Below are 12,267 nucleotides of genomic sequence, written 5' to 3'. Positions count from 1 at the left end.
TGCGCTGACGTGAGCGCGCGCGCGCGTGCGTGCGTGCGTCGCGCGGCGTCTCGCGCTGCTAGCCGGTTCCCGCCATCTGCCGCCGCCGCCACCCCCCCCTTTCCCCCTCCCCCCCCTCCCCCCCCGGGCCTCAGCCCGCCCAGCGGCGTCGAGACGCAGGTACCGGGGTTCGGCCGTCCCCCCCCCCCCGCCCTCCCAGCTCCTTCCTACCCCCCCTTCCCGACCCCCCCCGACCCGACTCCCCCCCCCCCCCAGCGGAGCCCGGCCGTGTGCTCCCGCCGTGCGGCGCCTCCCCGTACAGCCGCCCGGCCCGGGGCGGCCGTGGAGCGGCGGGGCGGGAGGCGCTGCCCTCGACCCTCTTCTCCCTGTCCGGGCGGGCGGAGGGGCCGCGGGGCCCTGCCCGGGGGTGGTGGTGGTGGTGGTGGTGGTGGGGTTGGGGAGCGGGGCTGCCGCCGGGCCGGGCTGGAAGCGGCGGCGCCTGAACGCGGGCTGCCGTGGGGGGGGACCCTCCTCGGCGGCGCATCCCGGGCTGCGCGGAGGGGGCCGCTTCATTCATTTCTTCTAATTTATGTTTAAAATACGCCCCACCGTGCTGATCGGGAGCCCGTGGCGGGGTGGGGGGCTGTTTCTCGTACCGCTGGGCCCGTGACTTTCCCGGGCGGAGTGCCGGGGGGGAGCCGGTAGCACAGGGGGGCACCGCCACCCCGGGGACCCCCGGCTGGGCCGCTCTAGATGATCGGGGCTCACGTCCCGTCAGAAACGAGCTCGTTTTCCCTCTTAGGTTTCCTCCAAAACTTTGGTTTCCCTCTCATCGACTTTTCCTCAGGCAGTTTTTTCTTTCATTAAATCTGTTGAAGTTGCTTTAGGGAATTGCAAGAACTTCTGTGTCTGTATTGGGTCTGCTCGCCTTTCAACCGTGAGGAATCAGTGCGTCGCTGCCCAAACTGGGAGAGATTTGATTAAGTTTCCTTAACTTGTGTCTAAACCCGCTGTCCTTCACTGGGTTTAAAAATGCCAGCAAAACCTTTCTACCAAACTTTTACGGAAACTTTAAGCCACACTTAATATCTTTCTGTAGAGATTACTTGGCTTGCCTAGTTACAAATTTCTCCTTTTTGACAGGTTTTAAGGTGGAGTACACTTACTTGTTAGGTCTTTTCCGTAAGAAAGCATGGCTCCTCTAAAGGTGCATGGACCTGTCCGGATGCGCAGCATGCAGACTGGGATTACAAAATGGAAAGAAGGGAGCTTTGAAATTGTGGAGAAGGACAACAAAGTGAGTCTAGTGGTTCACTACAATGTTGGAGGAATTCCAAAGACGTTTCAGGTACACCAAATATTAAGGCTTTTGTTTGAGCAGTGCATGGATTGTGCTGTTTTGTGAACAGCTGTCCTCTTCAAGGCTATTAAGTGTCACGTAAACTTCCCTCTGTCACTGTTTCTTGTTCCTCGTTTCCTGAACACTAATCCCTTTGTATAACTCTCCAGTAAATTATTCATGTATATTGTTAAAGGATCTGCCAAGGTTGGCATCATGATACCATTGAATGGGAAGAACCAAAAAGCAGAAAAAAGTTACTGAAGTATATAGCATAGTGGCTCACATGTTCAGATTTTTGGAACGTGTAACCTTTATGTTACTGGTATGTTTGCAGAATCTAGAGGTGAAGATTCTGAACACTTTGTACTAGTAGTTTGCCCAGCTGAAGGGTAACGGTGTTCACACTTCTAGTCCTTTGTTTATTCAAGACTGCTGAACAGCAGTTCTTACAGTTTTAGGTTTTATATATGCCAGGCAATGGGATTTCCTCACTGTGAGAGGCTGATGCCTAAATTGCCTTTTTCTCATTCTATAGCTGTTTTCAGCTCGGTCTTGCTAGTTTTGTGCAAAATGCCCCAAATTGAAAGAATGAGAAGTGTTTTTCTCTAAGACTTTTCTGTGTGATTTAAAAATACATAGGGGATGTAAGAACAGGTGGAAGAAAAAAAGCCGTATCTGATTTAGTAACTTTATAACAGCTTAAACTGATCTAAATGTTGGCTTCTGCTTTTTTGTGCCGTTGTTTTTCATCAGTAGTGTTCACCAGACCTTTCTTTTAGCCATTTATTTCTGTGTGCCGGACTCTGAAAAAAGTTAACTTTATTTTTGAAAGATTGGGTTTTGCTGCCTTAACATGCTGAAAAGTCTCAGCAAAGAATCAGGCAGCCTGTGTTGCCTTGGAATCAAGGCGTGAGAAAATCATTATCTGTGGATAGTTCCTACCTCTGTTACTTAGACTTGAAAAGGATCATCTACCTTCTCGTGCATGATGCTGTGACTGCAGGTTTGATTTAATCCAGCGTTGGACCATGTTGCTTTTGAGAAGAGTGGTCTCTTCATTCCCTCATACCTTCCCTGGGTGCTTGTTCTCACAGGCTCCATTCTGCCTGGACAGTGTTAACGTGGTGTGACTGACTCAGGAGGTGGTTCCATGGGGAGGATGGGCCTACAGGACTGCTAACCATGGCCTAAAGGGGCAGGTTTTGCTCCCAGTGTCTTATATCTGCTGGCTCTGGCACTTGTCAGATCTCTCTGTGAGCTCAGTGGAGGGTTCTCATGTGAATTAATTTGGAAAAAGGACCGAATGTGAGATCTGGTGGAGGGAGTGATACAGCACCATGCAGTTAGGACTGCAGAAGCCGAGGAGGAGGAGGAAATACTGCATCTTTAGACCAATTATTTTTGTTTGGGCGGTGGTTATTATTCAGTGGGATCTGCTTTTGAGTCCTGTTGATCTTGAAGCAATGCAGGCACTGGCACAAGAGCACTGGTGGGAGCAGGCAGGGAGAGCTGCTTGCCCCTTGCGCTGCAGACTTGTGCTTAAGTGTAGTTTGTGTGAGCTGGCCTCAGTCTGTCACAGTGCTTGTGTGCTGCTTCAGATGTGACAAATTCCTGATAATTTTCCTTTAGAAGTAGCACTGCCTTTTTTTTTTTTGACAAGTTGCCATGGGAGAACTGTGGGTGAATTCCCCACCTTTTTTTTTTTTTTTTCTTTAATGGAATGTTTGGGTGGATCCAGGGTTATATTTCTTTCTACAGTAACTGGCGTGTCTTATGTCAAATGATATGTTTTACTGATTTTTCAGAGCTTTTATTAAGTTGTTGTTGATGCTAGATACGTATTAAGAGAAATATTTCATTTATCTCCACCTCCCAAGACTCTGTGCCACTGACTGGAGCACAACAGGTGCATGGAGAGTATGGAGGGTGCCTTCTCATGTAGTGTTTTGAGTTGAAATAGGTTGTTTTGCACTGAGATGGGGAAGTAACTGTAATCCATTTGCACTGGTCTTCATTTTTTAAAGGAGGATAAAAAATTTGGAGACCCCTTTTCAATTCTTAGGTCTTTGAAGACATTTTTAGCTTGTATTTTAAACAAAACAACCACCACCACCCCCAAAAAAAAGACCCAAAACACAAGGATCGAGCACAAAGTATTTTAGAAGTGCAATTTTTCCAGCAAAATATAACCTTAGTTTTCGATTTAGGTGGTTTTCCAGCCTCTCCTATAAACTGCTGTTGTGTCTAGATTGGCTTTCCAAGAAGCTAGAGGTATGCGTAGAAAGAAAGAAATCTCATTGGTGGACCTGGAGTGCCTTTTACTATCTCAGTCTTTTATGTACCTGAAAAAATTTAAATAAAAATGGGGAATCATTTTTATTTTTGAACTTATGTATCATTTGAAGGAGGTAAGACAGGTTCTAGAGCAATGTATAGTGAAACTTAGGTGTTAGAGTGTTATTAGTGTTCATGTCTATTGATTCATCATCGTTATTTAGATAGGCAGTGTGGCAGTATGCAGGTCAGGCCAAATTAGGAGAAGACTCCAATCTGATGGGCAGTGTTTTACTCAGTCTAGTGTATTGCCTGATGACCTTGGCTGTGGTTTCCAATCTTGTATGCAGCATTAAGTACAGCAGTAGACTGCCACGGAGGTCATTGTGTAACTAGTGCCTGATCTTAGGCAAGGCTAAAGAAGCAGCAGCAAAATGAAGAATGAAGTAAAAAAGGACAAGGTAATTGAAAATGAGAGTATGCTTAGGTATGTATTGTCACACTTCCTTGCAGTCTGCAGATGCGAGATACTCTTTTGCTTCCTCTGCTTTAGGAGTTACCCTCAACCTGCATGGATAGTAGAGCCTTTACTGAACAGCCAGATCTTATAGGTTAGTCAGCATGAAGTAACAATTAAGTAATGGTATAATAAAGTACCAGTGGCATTATTAGGGAGCACAGATTCATAATAAAATCACTCTTGTGCTTGACCATAACCCTCAGAGTTTTGACACCACTTAGTTTTTATAATGTTGCATGTAGACTAAGCATGTTTCTTACTGATTTACTCCCTCAGCAGATTTTTTTAAGCTATGTCTGATCTGTCTTCCCTGAGAGCAAATTATAAAGTGAGCAGAAGTTTGTACTTAACATTTAAAACTTTCCCCATCTTAAATTATATTTGAAACTTGATGTGGAAGTTTCTGCCAGCTAAATGGGACTGTATGAAGCTCTTATTCCTTTATGTTCAAAAATGTCACACTCCATATCAAAGCAAGTTTCAGAAAGTTTATCCAGGAATGTAGGGACTGTTGAGATACAGTGATACTGTTCTTTCAGTTCTGTAAGCATCCAAGATCACCAGTTGCATTAATTCTGTGAGGCTTAATGTTTGCTCAAAATGGAGCAAGAAGTTGTTCAGTGCAGGTGCCTCTTACCCTCTCTATTTGAAGTGTTTTGTTTGAATTAGTAAGTATTTTGGCCTTTTAAAAATGGGTTTATGTTTACAGTCACTTTCTTGTTTTCAGCTAAGCCATAACATTAAAACTGTGACCTTAAGACCAAATGGTAGAAAACTGTGCTGCCTGATGCTAACGCTAAAGGATACGAGCTTCCTGACAATTGATAAGGTACCATTTAAAGATGCAAATGAAATGCGGATGTATTTGGACGCGGTCCATCAAGACAGGGTTCATACTGGTAAGTGCAGTTGTTGTAAATCGTGTTAATAATAGTTTGGAGACGGGTTGGTGCTGTTTCTTTTTTTCATCTTTAGCCATTTTGTCCTCCTTATGTTGGTGACTTTCTTTGCATTTGTGTAAATGCTTTCTGGCCCCAAACCCCAATTTTTGTTATATACCTTTCTCATAATGTACCTTTGTCATGCTGAACAATAAGCAGAGATGAAACATGTAGAAGTATGCTTATAGGCATGTTGGTATTTGAAAAACTCTTATCTGTTTATCACACATGCATAGTCCATTTCCATTTTACCTCTTATTTTATTTTGTCCTTTTTAAGGATAGGAACTTTACTGCTAACTGAGTAAATGACCAATATAAGGGATATCCATAAACATGCGCTTATGTCTGCTGTCAGAATATTGCACTGTCTCTTGGCAAGAAATCTAGTGTGTCCCTTCCAAAATCAACTCCAGCTAAATGATGTCTTACAAATAAGAATGCCAGTCAGAAATGACAATCAAATGTTGTGTACTTTTCCTGTCAGCTGGGAAACCCTCTCAGGGATCTGGCAGCTTTGGAGGTGTGCTGGGCAGCAGGACCACACAGAAGGAAGCTAACAGGCAGTTCTCTTACATAGAGAATCAGGTTTGTTTAATTGTTCAAATTTTTCCTCTCTCTTAATTTTATTTCATTAATTTCCTCCTCTCGTTCTCTTATTGTATGTTGTAATATCATTGTAAATACTTATTTTGTATCCAGAGTCTTTGTAATCTAGAGGGCTTGGAATAGATGTATACAGGGTGGTGGGCAATGGCGTCCCTTGCTCAAGAGGAGCAATATATTCTACATGAATAAGAAAAGTCAGTGTCTGGCTATGGAAAACTGAATATGTTCTTTGTGTTGAGCTACCAGCCAGGCAGACAAGAAGCAGAAATAGAGGGAAAGTACATGATTAAGACTTGCTTCTCGCATAGTTCTGAATATCTCTTTGTTTATACTGAACATCTTATGTAGCAGGTGAACATGTTATAGTCAGTATAGGTCTTAATGAGTTTAGCAGACTTCAGCCGAAGGTATATATTGAAAAGCTGCTGACCCAGTTTTGTATCAAAATAAAGTTACTGAACAAGTTACTCCTCGGGAGATTTCGACTGGACACAAGAAAAGTTTTTCACAATGAGAACAGCCACTGGAATAATCTCCCCAGGGAAGTGGTGGATGCCCCAATACTGGACACTTTTAAGATTCAGTTGCAAAGGGTGCTGGGCCATCTTGCCTAGACCGGGCTTTTGCCAAGAAAGGTTAGACTAGATGATCCTTGAGGTCCCTTCCAACCTGGTATTCTATGATTCTATGAATTTGTGGCATTCTGCTTAGATTTTTATGTTAACTTTGCAGACATTTTCCCAAAGTGGTTTTCCTTCAAAATATTTTTGTTCTTTCTCCCTGCATAACACAGATTTCATGGTGTATATACCTGCTTTAATTTACTTTGTTATCTCTGTGAATATTCTTTTATTACTGCCTTGAGGGAGAATATTTTTGACATTGTCCCAAAATAAAATTTACATGTTGCTTAAAGGCAATCTCGCAGTAAAAACTCTAAGGCTGTGTATACAGTGGTAAGATTAGACATGTTTAGTTTTCAAGTCTAAAATTGACCAACATTCCTTAGTCAACTAACTATTAGCTCTTTCCATTGCATTACATGTAGGGCTTGCTTAGCCCAGGGCTGTCAGGGCACTGTTCTAATTGTGTGGGTTTTAATATGGCTTTTTTTTTTTTTTTTTTAATACCACCCAGGATTGATTTGGGGATAGTTAGGAATTGTGCACTGGGTTTTTTAATGTGAAAGCATGTAAAGGAGATTTTAAAAACCAAAGTTCAACAAGCTTAGTGTTGTGAAATAAGAAAGGGAAATTGGTTATTGCAGTAGAGTTTCACCTTTATGTCTTGCGTTGATACAGTCAAAATTTTACCTATGTCTACTTAGTGTTAAAGTCTCTTGCTCAATTACAAGTAGCATTTTTCTACTTTTGGATGCTACACTGTAGCAAGTAAAGCAGTGGTGTAAATGCTAGGTTAGACTGAAGATGGTCATGTTTTTCACTGTTTGGTCCCCTCCACTTGGGTTTTGCAGACTCCTCCCAAAAGAGTGACTGTGGAAAGTAAGGAGGAAAATCCATTTCGCAAGGTGCTGGGTACCCCAGCGAGAGCGTCTGTTAAGAATTCCACTGGAACTGGGACACCGGGCAACAGGGTGAATGTTTCAGCATCTCCTGTGTCATCAGTCCCTCACAGAACGGGCTTGTTGGAGAATCGGTAGGAGTGTTGTCCTCTCATTATGATATTGTTAAAATTTAACTCTATAGAGCTGCAGGTGGAACTCAGTCAGAAGGGAATATGTTTCTTCCTCTGGTTTTGCTGTTACTTTTAACAGGATGTTAATACGTGCTTTTCTAGCCTCTGGCTGGTACTGGCTCTAGAGCTTTATGAACAACTTAAGAGTTGGGCAAAATTCTTCTCTGTATGCTATGTTGTAAAAGTGGAGATTGTGGAACATAGGTCCAAAATGCACAGAAAGCATTGAGGAGTTCTGTTCAGTTGGAAGAGGATCATTTACTAGCCTTTCTGAAAGCATGACCACTTCAAAATTTTCTGTCATCAGTGAAAAGAGGAAAAGAACACAACCTCCTGGTTCAGAAATGAGCGAAGACTATCCCAAAGAGAATGATTCTTCAACGTAAGTAACTGTTGTTTCTCGTTTCTGATTTTAAACTCTTTGTTCATTTGTAAAGGTAAATTTTTCTGAAAAGAATGCTTGGGTGTTTCCTGTCTCAGCAACATGGTAGAGGCCAGCCACTAGTCAACTTCTGACCACACTGGGAGCTTGAAATGGGGTTTGCATTTAGGATTAATGAGGGAAATGCAACCTGCTCTAGCAGCTGATCTGCAGGAATTGGCATATGCAAATTTTGTAATCTTTTGTCAGTTTAGTCAGGGTTGTTATATGTGCTATACATGTATAGTGATAGGTACCTTCTTCACTGAACTTGTTTTGATCCTTTTCAAAACAAAATTCATAAAGGGAAATAGCTATTTGGAGAATAAGCTCCATGTGTTTGAAATCGCATTTAATAATAAGAAAGAAGGCTTGTTTAAATGAATTGGTTAAGTTTATCTGCAAGTAAAGTTCCACGGTCAAGTAATAAAGGTGGTAGGAGAGAGGTGCTCCAAACCAAGTTGTAAGCAGGAATATCCTGTATCATCTATAACTGCACTGACTTCCCCTCTTGTTTATCTGTAGGAATAATAAAGCCTTGAGTGATCCAGCGTGGAAGTACTTGAACAGTAGCAGAGAGAAACAGTTGAATCTGAAGCAGGCAGAGGAAAATAGGACACCAGGTAAAAAAAAGTCAAGCCAAATGATAGCTGGCTTTGACCAATTTGATTTAACCCCTTTGATATTAATTTAGAAAGTTGCTGCAGAGGTGGTTTTCCTAATTGTCTTTCCTTGTGCCACTAACTTTCTTGCTTCCTACTGAGCTGTGTGTGAGATGCAAACAACTTGCCTTCATTTTCAAAGCCTGTCCTGCTCTAGTGTGACCCTGACCTTTATACTTGGGTGCTGATGCCAGCCCATGTGCCGGCTGGTTTGAAAATTCAACAAGTGGCTTCAAACTTTGCTCCAAGTTGCCCTTCCTCTTGGGAGGGGATTCCTGTAAACATCTAAGGATTTCCTTTTTGCTTGCTTTCTTGTTTGTTTTTAAAGCTCTCGTTTGCTGTTAATGCCCACATAAATTATAGGCTGGTTTTTTTGTGCAGAAAACGTGTACTGTTTGCTTTTACTTCCCTATCTCTTTCCCAGAACTTAGAGAGGGAACTCTTTGGGGCCAGGACTTTTGTTACTTTTGGTATCAAAATTCTGTTGGATACTGGTGTGTGACAGGGTTTTATGGACAACATAGACATATTGACATATGTACAGAAGCTAATAAGCAGCACCATTCTTTGGTTTCACTAATAAATACTGAGCCTCTTGCCCCATAAAGGGGAATGCATTCAAGATCTTGTTTTTATGGGGAATGTTGCTAAATGCATTCTTTTTTTAGTAAGGCTCTGATGGCACACACGTGTTGCTAGAGGAGCCAGTAAGGTGAATGTTTATCTCTGAATGAAATTTGGTTTGCTCTTCAGAGTCAAAATTGAAATCTGTGGGTGTGTACCTGCAAGTTCAGGTAACAGTATTGTGAACTTGCCTCATATATCTACATTTTTGAAAATTGCAATGGCTTGAACCAATTCAAGCTGGGATAGAAGTAAATGTTTATTCTTTATCCAAACTAAATTATGCTGTGAGTCACCATAATAGGTGTTTTTTTGACTTTTGAGAGCATTTTTTTATGTGACACTATCTGAGGCATTAGTCTCAGAATTTCACACAATGATATCAGAATAATGCAATAACCATATTTTTCCCCAGGCATATAGTAATTTCCTGTGGAATTTGGAGTGGGAAGAGAAACTGTTTTCACTTCTGCATATTTACTTGGAATTTTGAGAGCACTGCATTGGAAATCATTGAGTTTTCTGTTATGTGTATCTTGTGTATTTGAACAGCAGGCGGACATTCATTACTTTCAGATAGTTAAGACCATTAAATGACTTTTTAATGTTTTGTATTGCAGTTTATATTTGATGGAGATTATAGTATTAAATTCAAATAAAACTTCAGCATGTCTTTACTTACTTTGCGTTAATTCATATTTATGTTAATTGTTTAATATTAATATTTGAATGAGTACTTCTAAATACGTGTGTTAGTATTTTCCCATCCAGTTCTGGGAAAGAGTATTTGAGGATTTGTAAACCTTTTCACTGAATAAACAAGTTGTATATTGTATAAATAGCTGAGTTACCTGGAACAAAATGACCTGTCTTTCTGTTTTTCAAGGTATTCTACCACTGCAGTCGTCATCCTTTTATGGCAGTCGGTCCTCATCAAAAGAGTACTCCACTGGCAGTTCCACCCTGGACAGGTAGGGCTGATTCACTAGCATGAACTGTAAATGACAGTTCTTTCCCAGGAATTAGGATCTTCAGTTTCCTGTGTGTTTATCACGTGGTATATAGCTTATATGCATAAAATGTGTGTGTGTGTGTGTATATATAAATATATATATATATATTGTTCCCCGCCCTGAGGAGTACAATCTAGATATTCAGTGTGGCTAGATATTCAATTGGTCTAGTTACATCTACAAACTCCAATTACTGTTTGCAAAAGATAAACTTTCTAAAATAACTCAGGTCTATTATAGTCATGGTGAGTGACTGATCCAGTTCAAATTTTATATAAACTCTGGAACTTAAGAATGAATCCTTGCTTCACTTTTCCCAAGTAGGTAAATGACATGAAACTCTATATTTTAATAACAGTATTTTAGTAATACTGAATCCTGCTGAGGTTGGGATTCTTGTATGTTAGATGCTGTGCAGTCAAACTATTGGTCTCTGCCCTAGATAGATGAGATCAAGGAAGAAGCGAAGCATTGTCCACGCTTTACACCTGAGGGAATGAGGTCTGGAATGATTAGGTTACAAGAACAAGAGGCTGAAAATGAAGACTCTGGCCCAGATGTGAATTTTAAGCGTATCTTAGGAGTGGTGATCTCATGCTACACTATTGTCCTCTCATCATACAGTGAGGAATTGTTAAATATCTTAAAGACAAAAGACTTGGTTACACTGCATGCACACATGTGGATGTAATGAAATTTAACCATAGTATTTAAGTGTTCTGGAAAGAAGTTCTGTCTGTCACAGCTCTTTTGCATTATGACACATGCCAGTTATCTTGGGTGGCTTTACCGGTCCTTGTCTTCTATAGCGATACAATTCCAGCATCTTGGACTATAATTAAGAAAGAGCATTAGAAATCTTACACTTCTTATCCTTTTATGCTTTTAGATCTAGTGTATCCAGCCAGACCCCTTCAGCCAAAAGAAGTCTGGGATTTCTTTCTCAGCCTGCACCTCTTTCTGTTAAAAAAATGAGATCTAATCAAGATTACACAGGGTGGAACAAACCACGAGTGCCCCTTTCCACCCATCCTCAACAACAATTACAAGGGTAAATTTAATTTTCTTTATCTAGCATGCACACTTTGATCATCAGAACATGCACATTCTTGTTATAATTATTTAATGAAAAAAAATCCTGAAATTAATGAACACTGAGACAGGGAACACTTTTCCTAGTTTGGAAAATATATATTCTTAAATTTACTTCCTCAGAGTTTTAGAGAGATGATAATTTCAGGTAATTCATGTTCGTTTCATACACTTTCACGATTCATTTCTCTATCTTGCGTATATGCACACATTTTTTAAATTTTGATTGTAGAAATTCATGGGTGCTTTCCTGACAAATGCTACCTCCCATGAGTTTTCAGTTTAGTCTGAAGGGCAGAAGGATAACTCCAGTGAGAAACTGTGGGGAGTGGCAGGGATGAATGTGTTAGTACTGCAGTGTTTAACACTGGCATGTTTACACATTTGTCATACATACCATATTCAATCTTCTTTATTTCAGATTTTCAAACTTGGGAAACACCTGCTATATGAATGCCATTCTACAGTCCTTGTTTTCAATTCAGTCTTTTGCTAATGATTTGCTCAAGCAGGGTATCCCATGGAAAAAAATTCCACTCAATGCACTTATCAGGTAAAATTCACTTTCTGGAAGGATATTTTCTGTTTTGTAGTCCTGAAGCACCTTTGTAGGGTGTAATTTGCATGTGTATATAATAAAATAAATCCTAGATCTCTCTTGTGTTTTGGAGTTTTACTTTAGAAACAGGTAGTAGGCTCTTAAAAATTGCAATGCTGAGTTACAGGCAGTCTTTTACATCTTCAGCTGTATTTCTAGTGGCAGTGTGAAATGCTTCAAAAGACACTGCAAGAAACTGCAAAATAAATAGATGAAGAATAACTTATTTCTAAAACATTACCTGCTAGGGTTTAAGCTGGTTACTAACTTCACCTGATATGTGAGGGCTTAGGCCGCCTTCTTTTTTTTTTAAATATCCTTTGTCTAGTAGCTGTAGAGAGTGTCTGAGTTCTGCATACTTTTTCTAAATTTAGTTGAACTCTCAATTCAGTCAAACCTCATGTCAAGAAACTCCAGAAGTTTCTGTAATATGTAAAACTCTGAAATTTTGAATTCTTGTGCCATTCAGATTCCATTGTACATCTGTCAGAAAGACAA

The 12,267-nt window shown here is 40.8% G+C and overlaps 1 protein-coding gene across 2 annotated transcripts in view; it reads left to right on the top strand.

Annotated features, from left to right (window-relative positions):
- Positions 1-77: 77 nt before the first annotated feature.
- USP37 (ubiquitin specific peptidase 37) overlaps positions 78-12,267 on the top strand; it is a 38,011-nt gene continuing 25,821 nt past the window's right edge. The window contains exons 1-10 of one of the 2 annotated variants that reach the window (XM_074910945.1): positions 78-159; positions 1,123-1,276; positions 4,843-5,014; positions 5,543-5,643; positions 7,139-7,320; positions 7,667-7,741; positions 8,306-8,403; positions 9,953-10,037; positions 10,969-11,130; positions 11,593-11,724. In XM_074910945.1, coding sequence (XP_074767046.1) covers positions 1,172-1,276; positions 4,843-5,014; positions 5,543-5,643; positions 7,139-7,320; positions 7,667-7,741; positions 8,306-8,403; positions 9,953-10,037; positions 10,969-11,130; positions 11,593-11,724 — 1,112 coding nt within the window. In that variant the 5' untranslated portion in view covers positions 78-159; positions 1,123-1,171. Of the gene's footprint in view, positions 160-1,122; positions 1,328-4,842; positions 5,015-5,542; positions 5,644-7,138; positions 7,321-7,666; positions 7,742-8,305; positions 8,404-9,952; positions 10,038-10,968; positions 11,131-11,592; positions 11,725-12,267 lie in introns of both variants that reach the window. The other variant, XM_074910944.1, reaches the window with a different exon arrangement.

The sequence above is a fragment of the Athene noctua genome, chromosome 7 (assembly GCF_965140245.1).
Source record: "Athene noctua chromosome 7, bAthNoc1.hap1.1, whole genome shotgun sequence".
Lineage (NCBI taxonomy): Eukaryota > Metazoa > Chordata > Aves > Strigiformes > Strigidae > Athene > Athene noctua.
This window is presented reverse-complemented; position numbering and strand designations above follow the sequence as displayed.